Raw genomic sequence first — 15,031 nt, forward strand, 5'->3', positions numbered from 1 at the left:
TATTAATCGTAAATTGAGCTCCTTTTAAAAATTTCGCAGATTAATCAAGAAAAGTATTGTGGTTCTGTTCCACATTTCGTGACATCTTGTCATGATGCTGCCTGTCAGAATAACAGGAGGTTGTGAGGACAGAGTGCAGATAAGGGTGTAGCAAGACTTTAACTGCTGTTTTCACTTCCTTCTCGGTTTCTCAGAAAGAAATGTGTCAAGTTCTTTTTTCTTTTTTTTTCTTCTTTATTCTTTCTCTAGGAGTGGAAATCAAACACTGCAATCTCAAAGCTTAGCAGTTTGTTATTCCTCGCCTCTCTCAAAGTTACTGACTTTTAGTGACATTCAGCTTCGTCCGCAACAGGTAGAGACATGCCTGGAGTTGCTGTTTTATTACGGGAAGGGGAAAAAAAAAAGTCTGACTCCTGCTGGTAATGTGAAAGAATCCAAAATGGCGGCTGGGAGGAACTTCTTGATAGATGCCTTTTTAAAGGAGTATGCGGATTTGCCAGTCAAGCAGCTGTGCAGCAGCTCAGGGTTTGAGTTGTGACTGAGCTGTGCTTACTTGGTCTACTTCTTGTGTTTCTCCACTGTTCAGAGCACAGTGAACCATCATGGTGAGCTGAAAGTTAGGAAGGCGAAAGAATGCCTATTTTATTCCCTTCCCAACAGGATGGGAGGGTTTCGCCGCAGTTTTCACTCCTCCGCCGATCTGTTAGAGCAGCTCACAAACAGGAAACTGAGGGTTTGATGATATGCTTGACAGGAAGAGGCATCCTACAATTTGTGTGATGGGTCCATTTTTACACTCTTCTACAGCAGAAAAAGCAACACTGAGGCAAAAATACAGGTGCTAAAAGATAAAGATTTTTGGCTCTTCCAGCTTTTCCACCACATGTTTTTCAGAACGTGTGTGTTATACTGGGAAGGCAGGATGTTGATAGTGGGAAAGCCCTGATTAGAATCAAGGCTAACGGCATCAGAGGACAAAGGCATGTATTGTGGGAAGAAATAGCACTTCCGCATTTGAGGGAAAACACAGAGTTGCCTCCTCGGTGGCTTCTAAAAACAAGTTAATGTCAATAAAACAGAAGGGATTATGTAAAAAAAAAAGCTCATCTTTTGTGTTTGCTACCGTGGATTATGTCTGTGTATGTGCATGCAGCTGCTATGCTGCTGTTGGGCACTCTGCATGTTTGCTTTACACTGAGTCTGACGCTGACACAGTGTGTAGGGTGGCGGGCCTTGCTATACATTCTTTAGGCTCAGTTCCCACCCACTCACATCCTCGGGTCTCTACATTCCTGCACAGCAGCGTCAACAAAGCTAGCCAACCCACTGTGAACTATGTCTGGGCTGTCAGGGGAGTGACGGGGTCGTTTCTGTTTGACCAGCCTTCTTTTGTGATGGCATCGACTTTTTAATGTGCCTTTTTAAGGGCGTAAAACATCTTCTCTTAACACAAAAACTCACATAAACACAAAATGCTTTGCACTTTCACCTGTTGAGAGCTCTGGAAGACAACCAAGTTGGACTACATGAGAGGGAAAAATCCACTGAAAAGTGAGACTAGTGCTCCTCCTTAAAGTGGCATTCCTTCTAATAAATGTCAGGGACTCCTCTGATTGCAAAACAAAGCCCAAATGCAGAAAAGTCCATGAGATGATGTTTCCTCAGATCACTTGTCTGTGACCTAATTAAAGCCTTTCCTCATGTATTTATGGGCACAGTCACTATTTTCAAGTATATTAGTACAATATGGTGTGTATGTACTAAATTATTTCCCCATTATTGTCAAGAATGTTGATAAAGCAGCATATGCTTCAGGGCAGACTTTTGTCAAGTTTCCATTGGCTTCACCACAGGACTTCAGTGACCAGTAGGTGACATCTGAAGCCCCTCAAATTTAAAATTTTATTTTAAACCAATACTGATGTTTTTAGGAATTTAAAAAGAATAATAATAATAATAATGAGATTGGCACTGATGGCACAAGCAGAAGAAAGGGATCTGTCAGTCTTATTGCTTTCTCAAATCACTTTACATTTGTATTGCATTATGTTTTATTGGAACATTCATTAGGAGAATAACACCTTTGACTCTCCAACATAGATCATTGTAATCCTGAGGCATGCTACAAGTGAATTTACTGTTGCTATTCCATTCTTGTCTAAAATGGGATTATGTGAAAAATGGATATAACTTCACCAGTACATGGATCCCATCCTGACAACTATCAGAAGAAGCTCAGTCACTTGGAGGCTGCAGAGTGCACTCAGCACGGCAGAGGGCTCCAGGATGACTCATTCATCTTTATACAGACATCAGACAAGCGCTCATGTCTGCTCTGTGCTGCAGACGTACCCGGGGCAAGTGTACACTCATACTGTAAAAACACACACAGTGAGGAGCAGTGCTGAGAACCATTCTCTTAAAAGATCATTAGACTCAGGATAATACTCATGGCCTAGACTTAACAATAAACACATAGTCGCCTCCAGCACAGAGTCCGTTGTTAAAGTGGAGTTTGGAGGTGGTAATTTTGGATGCATGACTGGTCAGGAGAGTGAAGAACTGGCTTGAATTGCTTACTCACAACACCAGCTCATAGTAGAATATATCCTCGCTGTCTCTGTGGGAGATGACGGCACAGGAGGAATCAATCATCATGTAGTTATTTGGTAATTTAACTATTAATCATCATTACGAACATAAGACAGGCTGGACTTTTTTTTTTCAGTCTTATGGTTCTGGGCTTTTTAATTTTATCATTCATGAAACAAATAGGGCAGATTTACACACTTAAAAAATCTGAAATGGGGGGGGGGAGTAATCGGATTACTACCTGAAAAGTATTTCATCCTCTAACTAGAACTCAGCATGTTGAATTATAAGTATGGGTTGAACGTATGCCTACAGGTGTGTATCAAACATATTTTTGGGAGAAGGGGCAGCAGCTAAAGGAATGACCACCGGGTGGAGCCACCATGTTCGTCGTGGAGACAGGAAAGCATGTGGAGAGAGAGAGAGAGAAAGAGGGAGGGAGAGGAGGTGGTGAGCTAGTGAGTAAGGCTCCTTCCCAAATGGACTGTATCAGTGGCTGTGTGCCTTGAGCCGGCTGGCAGCTGATAGTTGTGCTGAGGAAATCAGGCAGTGTCTCTCTCCCTGTCCGGAGGAGCAGGACTCTTCCTTCTGTATCTTGACGTGTGGATGTTTTGAATCGCCAGAATTAAGCGGTAGAATCTGACAGGAGCCAGGACTGCTGAGCCTGTTTGTGTACAACAAGGTGGAGTGAAGAAGTGGAGTTCTTCAGAAATCCAGAAAAGTAACACTTTGGAGATTTTCTTGTTCAGGTTAGCACCAAATCTTGATGATGCTTCTGTGTTTAGCTGATTAATTAATTGCAAGGCTGTTTTCTGTTGCTTGCTGTCATGTTGCTGTCATGTGGGACTTTGGTCAGGTTTCATTGAGTCTGTGCCTACAGTTGCACTTTGACAGTTTTGAGGGTAAAATCAATGAAGCTGGAAAAAATGCATGCTTTATAAATAAAGAAACTGCTGGGAGATGATTCATATATATGAATATTTATGTGTTTTAAATCTCCTGGCTGGCTGTTGTGTTGACTGTATACCCGAGCTGGAGCCCCAAAACTGGGTAACAGAGTGATGTCAGCAGTGGTGAGTTTGTTGGTATGAATGAAGCCCTTTTGATGATGGATGTATGTAGAAGTTGGACTTAAACACCACATCATCAGGGGTCTGTATGGAGCACATGAGATATGTCCATTCAAGAAAATTAACAAGGATCAAGCTGGTAAAAGTAAAGGCAATTCCTTATCATCAGCCCATGTGTTTGGGCCTTGTTAAGGAATGAAGCTACTTGTCGACACAAAGAGAGAGCTGTGATCATCCCACCTCTCTTCCCACAGTTTCTGTGTTCTTCTGCCATTTGCTGTCCCACGCTTCCCTGGCTAAACACAGGGCTTCTTCTCCTGTTGTCTCTCCTCTGCCAGTCCCCCTTCACATTTCATACCAACAGGTCAGAATGAATGGATTTGGGCCTTTTTTTTTCTTATTAATCCATAACTGGTGGTCCTTTTCAGTCTAGTGTGTGGATTCTGTTTCTTTGTGTGCTCTAGAGGAGGAGGTCAGAGATGAATGATTTTTTTTTCTCCTTTTGGTGACCACATTCAAGACAGCCTTAGCTTTATTGCCTTTGCTCTGCTTTGTTACAGACTGTCTATTCCTGTCTGTGTGTGTGTGTGTTTGCTTTTAGATATATATGAGAGAGGGTGCCTGTGGGATTTGCTAAAGTAATGAGATTCAGTCTGAGATATGTGGATGAGATAGTCCCATTTTAAATCACTTTCTGTTTAAGCAGACAACAGCAAGAATCAGAAAGCTTAGAGTTATTTATTAGACTGAAAATCAGCACCATAATCGATTGTGTGTGTCCTGTGCTGAATTAATTAAACCTTATCAAGAAGTGGACTGCTTCTTTTGACCATTTGTGCTCTTATTGGTATTGGCTAGGGGTCGATTGATTGGAGCCTACGTGGCTCTTGAGGCCAGTGGCCAGGTTTTAAAGGGAGGATTGTCAGTGTAAATATAAGGTCAAATGTTGAACAGCAGCAACAGAAACCTGATGGAATGGGGGGAGAGGAGCAGGTAGATGTGGACTCGAGAAAACTGATGTTCTCAGTTCAAATGAGATCGGCTGGAATAAGAAGGGAGTGCAAAGCCTAGATAGGAGTTGGTCAGGCCAGAAGGATGGTGCATGAAGGAGAAAACCTGCACAAACAACAACAAAACCTTGTGCAAAGAATGATTGCTGCTGACAGTGTCATTTGTTTACCTCCATCACTGTGTGCACTTCATCAAAATAAAAACAGTGATCTGTGTGTGTCTTCGCATATTCCCTCACTCAGCAAATTGTAGGTGTAAACATATTCCCGATGTCTTCATCTGCTGCTGTAAAACACCAAGACCATATACACATCTGTCTACTAAACTGTCATTTTACTATAAAGATCACTCAGCATTAGTTTCTTCCTTACATGCAATACGTACGTATTTCTAGTATCTGTGTTGCTGGAGCAGCCTGAGTAAGGAAATTACCTAGTTAATAATTTTTTCTCTTGGTCCTTGTGTGCTTGGAGGAGCTCCCTAAATTGGGTCACATCAGCAGGGAGGGGGAGCTAAAAGATCCTACGAGCACTCGGAATTCTAATTTCCGTATTTTCCAAGGAGAGTTCTTCAGTGATCTGGGTGGAAATGAGACGTCTGCTTCTTTTGCCAGGATGGCAATCAGGATGAGTATTAGTGGCTTCTGCTGCTCTGGGAGAGTGATCTATAATTGGTATCTCTCTTGATGCCACCTCCCTGGTGCGCTCTGCTGACCCAGCCTTCACTAAAAAAAATGCTTCACCCATCTAGGAAGTCTGCACTCTTAGATTAAAAAAGTAAGGGTGCACCGAGACAAGGTATTGTTCTTATACCTGATTTAGGGCTCAAATGAAGCTTTGGGGAAACTAAAAAAAAAACTTCTTAAGCACTTTACCTAAAGTACAGAATGTATTTGACAAGAAGTGGGATGTACCAGTTCAGGAGTAAGCGCCATGATTATTCTTGCAGAGTGCATTGAGTGTTTCAAGTCATACATTTGGGTTGAACTACACCCAGGAGTAATGAGGGCCAGGCCACTGCAGGACAGAGCTCTGATTGTAATATGCCAAATTTAGCAAAAGAGCACTTATGTCAGTACCATTAACCAATTACTTCACACTGTCATCTTTTTCAGCAAGGTATATAAATGGAAAGCATTATCTTTGGTTTAAAATAAAATAAATTTAGTACTTTGTAATACTGACTTGGTTAAATGACCTCTGAATAGAGGTGAACACACTTTGGGAGTGACAGTTTCGTATTGATGTACTGGAAATGACAGTCAGATGGTGTTAGTGCTGTAAAATGAAACAAAAAGCAAGTTGCAAGAGTGCTGATCATTAGTTAATGTGTGGGTGTGCAATTCCATGTTACTTTTCCCTGGTCTCTCTGCATGACGGCACTATGTGCAAACACGCCCCCATGTGCGTTTGCATGTAATTCCCCTACATGACTTATTTTTCACGCAGTGCAATTCCGAAAGCAGTGAGATGTGGGCGTCATGTGTTTTACTTGTGAAACAGTCTGTGGAGTCTGTGGTCATCACAGGTTCGACCCTGCCCTTTTTGCATGTGAGAGAGTAAGAATTAAGATAGATGAGGAGGCGTGGTGTGCGTGGAAGGAAATGCCTAATTTATCCCTTTTTCTATAATATTGTAATGCCAACAATAAAATATGGATAGTAGGTGGTTATCACAAAGTATCTTTTAATAAGACCATTTATTTTCATTGTTCCAAAAACAAATAGTCCCTTCATTCTTCCTCTACCTCAGTTGCCCTCTCTGACTCTCTTTTTAACGTCCTGCCTATTTCTGATGACATCCACATTTCATCGGCTGTGTCAGTGCAGAGGTTTGCTGAATGCGAGCCAAGCAGTGCTCCAAGCATTTTCTTAAGTTGATGAACTCCCTCTTCATCTGCTGGTTTCTGGGAAATTACACCCACTTGGTGCCCACCTCTGAAGCAAGCATGTTTAGGGCCTTTCCCTGCTCTGCTGTGGTTATGATTATTTTGGGTGGAGCAAGGAAGGCATTGATGGTTTCAACCACGTTGCTCCGTGATCATGCGGATTCAGATGACATGTCGGGATGCAGTGTACGTTTTAAATGCAGGATCTGGGTGCCATCGTGCATCTGTCATATGGATTTTGCACAAACTATTTTTATGTGCTCTCAAAAGAGGAAAGTGTATAAACAGTTTCCTTCCTTTAAATTATTAGTTTGCTAATTTTTTCAGTTTTCTCCTTGGAGTGAAATTATAGTCCTGTATGCAGCTCTTCTCTAATGTCAGTCCTTCAGTTGGGAGTCCTCCTCTAAGGCCTGGAGCAATGTGGCTGTTTCATATTGGGACCTGCTGTCCTGTGCTGTGTCCTGTTCATTTTTTTAGGGTCTGCCAGGCCCCCTACCTGACATCGTGTTTCTAGAAAGACAATTGAATTTTCTTCTTTGAGATCATCCTCCCTGTTTTTATTTTTTTAGGCTGTTGAACACAAGGCCCTGCTCTGGATTTCATCATTGTGACACTAACTCATCCAGGCGATCAGGAGATAAGGTCATTAAATGCAAGGAGGGCCATATATTCTCAGACCTATCACCACTTTGTTTGTGTGTTAGGTGGTGCCTTCTTGTGCATCTGCGAGGGGGAATTGTGACCAGATTTTTAAAAAATGCATATATATATTTGGGTTTGTGTCTTTGCTCAGTATCATCCTGTCAGCTCCCGCTTATAAACAAAATTTATTCAGACCCCACTGTGACTTTATATAGCAGAACGCTCGGTATGTATATGGCCGGTATGCCAGAATTACTTAAGGTGTCGAGGTTTGATGTGTGAAAGGTCAGCTTCATGTGGACTCCCATTTTCCCCCAGCTGTCTGAAAGCAAAACAGGAAGACAGCATGGCATTGTTTTGGTGCTCCTTCAGTCTGCTCTAAAGCAGTCCCTGTTTTTTAACTTCCATTGTCTATTATCCCTGTGTTAAATATTATCAGAAATTCTGGGAAATGCCATAGTTATTTACCTCAATGTCTTTAGGTTTACTTGCTTCTCTTATTAAAATAAGCATCCTCAGTTATACAGATTTCTTTTTGCTGGTTATATATTTAAAGTTGGATTTTTTTTCTTCTTTTTTTTTGCTATTTGTATGTTTGTGTCTCGTCATTTATGAGTGACGTGCTTAGGATAATTTCTGGATGTCAGTTGTGTCCTTCGATTGCTTGCTTCTCCTTTTTTAACTATCATCATTCCACTAAATCTTTTACATCTGGTACACTGTGTGTTACCCAGTCTCATTGAATCAAGAATTTTACCTCTACAGTTATGTTGAGTCCTCTGTCCTCAGCTTTCGTCTCTTTATATCTATTACTTTGTTAACTGCTGAAGACTGACTGAGATCCATAGAGTCATCCAACCTTTGACCCCTTTTAACCTTTAAACTCTGCTGAGGAAACGAAACGAGGAGGTTACAGAACATATCTTGTGCTGAGCCACTGCAGGAACTGGAGAAATGGCCTCGCATGCCAAATAATGTATCTTCTGTCTTTTTTATGCAAGTATTTAAAGGCAGCTGATTATCAAGCAACACTTTACAGCAGAGCAGACTGAGTTTTGGGCACACACCTTTTTCTTGGAAAAATTTTAAGTATGAGAGAAGCCATTGAAACAATTTGAATAGCAACGTCAACATCAATGTCTTATTTGTTTTATATTGAAATGTCATTATGTGTTGTTTCCCATTGGGAATCCACCTTACGAACAATGCAGATTAATAACATTTCTTAGTTTACTACTACTACTACATTTTGTGACTACTTCCCTTACTCCATACCATTAGTTTTTGTTATTTTACATGGTATAGCATACATTTTGTTTATCAAGTAAACAAGTTAGTCAATTTCTGAAAACAAGTATTGACTATGTTAAATATATAAATTACACAAACACACAAGATGCAGCTAAGTCATTATTAGCATATTTTTAAGGTAATTATTGGTCTTAATAGGGCTGCTGACAGAATAACCTGATTGCTTTATTAAGAAACTGTCACTGTTTTTTAAAGAGAAAATGTAAAGCAAATGAAACGCTTTTGAATGCTGCTGTGCTTACAGTGCTCGGTGTCCACGCATCTAGTTTTCGCCCAAGTGGACAAGCAGGCACGTTGTCCATCAAACAGGCTAATAATAACTAAGGTGTGAGTGACAGGAGGACTGTCAGCACTTTGATACCTGTCACATTTGTGCTTCTTATGCACTGATGCTCAGTGCTGATTGGCTGAGCAGACTTTTTTTTTTTAAATTGTAGTTCCACAATAGCTGATTTCCTGTTTGATCCGCATGTGACCGCTGCTGACTTAGGTCACTCTGTTGGTGTAGGCGTTTTGAACTCTTTAGTGTTTGTAATGCAAAGGCTTATTTGAGCCATCACTAACACTTTAACAAAGAAGGACTTTTACTGTTATTGTCTTACGACTTATGGTAGCCCCTACAGTTGAAAATGTCTTCTCATAAATCACCACTGGTTTTCATTGTTCCTCGTACCATCTTCCACATTCCTTGCTATGTGTGTAATCACTTTTTGGAATGTTGAAGAGATGCTTCAGGGACATTTATTTATAGAAAATGGCAGGGATTGTGCTACATAGTGGACGTGCACATGGACATCTATGCATGCTGACAACTTGCCATTATTGTATTGTTTCTTTTCCTTGTGGAGGACTGATGGACATTCAGGGCACTTGTATTGTGTCTGTGCAGACACGTCTGCATGGTATGCCTCTGTCTGCGTACAGCCTTATGTACACCCTTGGATCATGACTTTTCTGTTACTTTAACCCTAGTGGACCATTACCAGCCCTCACACATTGGGACAGTATTTCACTGGTTATTCTAAGTTATTCTAACTCTTCATCTTCTTTCTCATGTGTCTCTAGTGCCGGACGACCTCACTCCAGAGGAGCAGCAGGAGCTGGAGAATATCCGCCGGCGTAAGCAAGAACTGCTGGAGGACATTCAGGTAATCCTAGAGGAGGATATGTAGGCAGCGTCAAAAGAGACTCTTAATGTTAGTAAGGAAATTGGATGTCGTTTTTATTGTTCATTTATTGAAAGTGTTAACATTTTAACATTTTCTTTTATCTGCCAGTTTAGTGTTTTATCTTTCGAGGATAGAAACTCCTTCAGCAGCATTCTTAACTCATGCTCGAAAACCTTGGTATTCAAACAGAGAGAGATTTGCGTTCACTCTGGGGAAATCAGGTGACAAAGAAGGCAAAAAACATCAACCATCCTGACCATGTGCTGTCATCTGAGTTCAGGAAGTTGTTTTCTGGTCGTCACTACCTTATACCCCGAGTGTAGAACAAATGGATACTTTAAAATCCTTCATTCCCTCAGTTATTAGATCATCAAACCTGAACTGGGTTTATTTTAGTTTCATTATTTTCTGGCGTTGTTCGTTTTTAGACTTGTCCTTTTAATTTTTTTGTATTTATTTATTTTTATCCTGATTGTTTGTTGACCTATGCTAACAGTGCAACAGTTTCAACAGTGTTTGTGACCACAGCTTAAAGACTGTATGTTGTGTGACTAGGTTGAGTGGGAAAGCTGCAAATGAATTTCCCTTCTTGGGGATAAATAAAGTTATCTTAATCTCAATCTGACAAAAACGACTCCAAAAACAGATAAAAGGTGATTATGTTCTTATGACTGCACGTTTGCAGGAAGCTAGTAGCATATCCCTCCTGATTTACAAGCAGAGCCAGGATTCAAAGCAGCTCTGCTGAATTTCCATAAAGTGGTTTATTTGATTCCTGTCCATGGCCCACGATGATGTTTGTTGGCTTCAAACTTGAGACCAGAGCATAGCTCGTGAATCTAGCTCTATCTGTAGGTCAGTCCTGTCACTCAGTAAGCAGCGATAATAAGCAAATAGCTCGCAACAAAGGTGAGAGGCTGTCATGCCCTGGAATGAATTATGATGGTGTCCTGAATTCCCATTGGGCGAATTGGCTTCTGCTGACCCCAGTGGACGTTTGAGGTGTGATCTGTCACCCTGTCTTTTATGAGCTTAGGCCACCATCACTGCCCTTCCCCCTCTATGGCCGCCGCCGCTGCCCCTATCCTGTCCTCGTCTCTTTCTGACCCCTCTCCTCACTGGCTCCCACACTCTCCTCGGCTGGCCCTGCATGTCAAGGCCTCGGCACCACACCCACTCTACTTTCTGTATGAGCACAGCTTTTGTTTGTGCAGACAAGCATCTGAGGAATGTGTTGTGATTGCGCAGGCCTTGAATGGACAGATGTTGTCTTTGTGGTTTCACAGTTGGTAAGTTGGCATTGTGTACAAGAAATATTGCATTGTCACGCATGGTAAAGGAAGAGGATTGATGATTACTGTTAGTAGACAAACGACATCTATATTTGACTTCTCTTATGCTACTGTCTGTTCTCCCATGCTTTGATCAAGCTGATCTCATCCTCTGCATCCTCTGCCTTTACTGTGCCAGTCTGGCACCAGCAGGTCTGGCAACTAAATCTGCCTCTGAGACCATTAATCGGTAAAATACCACACAAAATATAATCCTTTTCCATGCTTACTTACTCCATTTGTATTGAGGTTATCCCCTAATGTTCTCCACCCAGTGAAATTCAGATTGAGAGGATTGTTTGGCTCAGACACATCCTAGCAGACTTTCTGTGAAATAGGAGCTGCTATCACTTTGTAGTTTAAGGAGCATACACAGTGTTGCATGTGCAGCATTATCTGAAGAGGCCAAAAAGTGACTTTTCTCTCTTTGTTAAACTGTTTGCTCTGATGTGAGTATTTATGCAACAAAAGGCCACCTGACTTACAGACAAACAATGATTCAGCCTCTCTCTGCGCTGTTTAATACCCTCACATTTTTTTTTTTTTTTGGGGGGGGGGGGGGGGGGGGGGGGTGTAAATACAAATGCTTTGCATGTTATTTGCATTGGTTATCCCTTTCCACGCCTCTTCGAGGAAAGTTGAAGAGGCGTGGAAAGTTGAAGAATATATACATATCATTTATTTTTTATTTTTTTTCCTTTGCAGCGGCTGAAGAATGAGATAGCAGAAGTTACTAGTGAAATTGAGAACCTGGGTTCCACTGAGGAGAGGTAAGAGAACTGGAGTGACTTTCCTCCCCTGCAAACACATTTCCTTCTCTGTTGTGTCTAAGTTGCTTGCTTTCTATTAACTTAGCAAATGAAGCTGTCAATTATTCATGTTTGATGGCTAAGTTGGGCCTCCCATCTCACCAAATTGGCTATGCTTTTAAAGCCGTTTAAATGTTTCATCAGGCACACCCTCATGATGGGAGGCCTCATTGAATAATGCAGTGGGTGTTCGGGCAGAAGCAGACAATAGGTGGTCTCAGGGGAGGGAGTGCTTGGGTTTGGTCTACTCTAGTGGATAGGGATTCCATCAGCTGCTGAAAATCTCTGAAACGCTCTCTCAGTGGTACCTAAAACCCCATTAGGGGTGCTTATGATCAGATATTTCTGTGATCCATTGATTGGAGATGGTACATAGTAGTTAGCGTGTGTTATTGCTCTTCACATGAGTGCTGGACTTTGGCTGACAAAAGCCAAAGGAATGCTAGTGTGAGTGAATCAGTGGGGAGAGGTGGAGATGGAAATGTAACCATGGTGACTGCGGACTCTAGGATTGCACTTTGACCCTGAAATTACTCAAAGCCTGAGAAACCACACATTCTCATATCCATGCTAACCTTTAACAACTGTGTCTGACCAACACCTTGTCATCACAGTTGAGCCGGAGTACGGGAAAGCTCCTGACAGACCTTTTTAAAAAGAGACAGACACTGAGATGGGTGAATTGAGCAGTGAATTGAGCAGTAAATTGAGTGTGTTTCAGTTTATCTAAAACTCTGAGCTTCAAATTCTTGTCACTGCTTCATATATACTAGATCTGCAAAATACTGCTTTAGTTGATTATTATTTATTGATCAAGCATTTTTCACCATTTTCTAATATAGGTGATAGAGCCTGACAGATATAGGATTTGTAAGACAGATACCGATATTAACTGATGTATAAATTCGATATATGTATTTTATTCTTTCAAAAATACAAAACGTAGAGATTTCCCTAACATTTGATATGTGCAGCTCTGGGTCCTTATTAACATATTACAATGCAATTTAAATCTAATTTGTTTTGTAGTCATGATTTACTCGTTTAAGCTCTGCCTGATTCTCCTCAGATCAGTTGATTGTTGTTTTTGCATGTTCCCAGCAGGGACGTTGCAGAGTGCCCTCTAGTGGGCAAGCTATGCAACATCAGTACTCAGACAGTTGAAGGGTGTTTCACTCTCTTGCTTCTTTATTAGTTGATATTTTTTGTATGAGCTGTTATAAATGCTGATACCAATATATCACCAAATGGCTAAAAATAGTTACCGGCTTCTGATAGACAAGACAGTTGATTGATCAAGAAATAATTAACAAATAACTGATAATGAAGTAATACCTGTTTATGTCCATCATTGTCATTGTGTCACCACATTATCATAGTATAACTATTCTGCATTATGTTCATGTTAGTATTAATAACAACATAAACTCTCTCTTTTAAAGGAAAAATATGCAGAGGAATAAACAGGTGGCCATGGGCCGTAAGAAGTTTAACATGGACCCCAAAAAGGTAGGTAAAAAAATACTGTGGCTCAATTAGAAATATCATTTGTTTGTTGTGGTTTTCGTAATCAGGATATAACCTGGGGTTAACTTTCTTTCTCAGGGGATCCAGTTTCTGATTGAGAATGACTTACTGAAGAATACCAGCGACGACATTGCTCAATTCCTCTACAAAGGAGAGGGCCTCAACAAAACAGCCATCGGAGATTATCTTGGAGAGAGGTCAGAATGAAGATTTTATCCACTCTCTCTCTGTCTTCCACTCATGCTGGCCCATTAGTCAGCAACCATACACGTGGTTGATAAAAGTATCAAATAGAGAACACATAGTTTCCTTATTGCTGTATTTCCTCTTGGTCAAGCTCACGCCCATCCTTTCCCAAACACAGGTTATTGGTTCCACATTTAGACCTTCCTCTCAAGACAATGATCGTTACTCTAAAGCCAACATCTGTGCTTGATTATCTTACTCATAAGTAACTTGGTCAATAGACTCACAATTTTGGAATGTGTGTGTTTGAAAGCAATTAAAGATTTCACTCGAGTGAAGAGATCATCCGTGTTAGAGTGAACACATAATACAGGAAATATTGATGGGCTTAATGTACGGTATGCACTGCTCGGGGACTGTAGGGATGGCAGTGTTACAAGCAGGGTGTGGTCTGTAAGGCCATAGCGGGGACTGGAGTGCATGCTGTTGACGTTTTTGGTTGTTATCAAGCTATCTGGTTCTGTAAGGAGGGGCTGTGGCAGCATGCTAGTCTTAAGACACGATTGGTCATTTGTCCACTTGAGATGGTGTTGAGTGGATATGACTCTGAGCTCCTTAAAGCCTTGCTGTGATCCCAGAGGGCAGATTGTTTTCTGTGAAGGGCATAAAGGTCGGGGATGATGTCATGCTCTAGTTTAGATAAGTGAAGAGAGCTGGGAAGTGTGTGTGGTCCGTTATGTGGGGTTTGCTGGGAGTATCCATTGTATCGTCACAACCCCTTGCTTATCAGATTAACACCCCCCCCCCCCCCCCCCCCCCCCCCCCAAATTTAATGCTAAATTTTATCAAACACATACTACCATTTTATTATTTTAAGACTTATTAACAGAATATAATATGGACATATTCACTGACAGGATAATTTACCCTTTTTTATCTACCTTAGAGATGATTTCAATATCAAAGTCCTCCAAGCCTTTGTGGAGCTTCATGAGTTCACAGACCTCAACCTGGTTCAGGCGTTAAGGTAAGATATCCTCCTAACATCTGTTACACACGCGGCTGACTCCTCATACTGTAGCTTCCTTGCAGGTTTATGTAAATCACCTGCACTAACGTCAGTTTTCACGAACAGCCTCATTTGCAGTTTGTAAGGCTGCAGCTGTCAGTTTCAGTCTCGAGGAGGAAAAGAAAAGGAAATAAATAAATAAATTCTTTGACACTTGAAGGAAGTCTGATGCTCACTGCAGAGTTGTGTCCCTTGACAGACAGTTCCTATGGAGCTTTCGGCTGCCAGGAGAAGCCCAGAAGATCGACCGCATGATGGAAACCTTTGCTCAGCGCTACTGCCATTGCAACCCTGGTGTTTTCCAGTCTACAGGTATAGCCGTCGTGTCTTCCAGCCCAGCTTTTAGTGCTGTCATAAAAACAGAAATAACCATAAATGTTAGAGCAGTGAAACAGAACAAAATGACTTCACTTCATATTTTCTCCTA

The 15,031-nt window shown here is 41.3% G+C and overlaps 1 protein-coding gene across 4 annotated transcripts in view; it reads left to right on the forward strand.

The window, feature by feature from the left end:
* The window catches only part of cyth1a (cytohesin 1a), a 40,356-nt gene that overhangs the window by 17,064 nt on the left and 8,261 nt on the right, over window positions 1-15,031 (forward strand). For 3 of the 4 annotated variants that reach the window (XM_063471907.1, XM_063471905.1, XM_063471906.1), the window contains exons 2-7: window positions 9,579-9,661; window positions 11,719-11,783; window positions 13,265-13,331; window positions 13,428-13,546; window positions 14,482-14,562; window positions 14,804-14,916. In XM_063471907.1, coding sequence (XP_063327977.1) covers window positions 9,579-9,661; window positions 11,719-11,783; window positions 13,265-13,331; window positions 13,428-13,546; window positions 14,482-14,562; window positions 14,804-14,916 — 528 coding nt within the window. Of the gene's footprint in view, window positions 1-3,108; window positions 3,342-9,578; window positions 9,662-11,718; window positions 11,784-13,264; window positions 13,332-13,427; window positions 13,547-14,481; window positions 14,563-14,803; window positions 14,917-15,031 lie in introns of those variants that run through there. The other variant, XM_063471908.1, reaches the window with a different exon arrangement.

This window comes from Pelmatolapia mariae, linkage group LG4, assembly GCF_036321145.2.
Source record: "Pelmatolapia mariae isolate MD_Pm_ZW linkage group LG4, Pm_UMD_F_2, whole genome shotgun sequence".
NCBI lineage: Eukaryota > Metazoa > Chordata > Actinopteri > Cichliformes > Cichlidae > Pelmatolapia > Pelmatolapia mariae.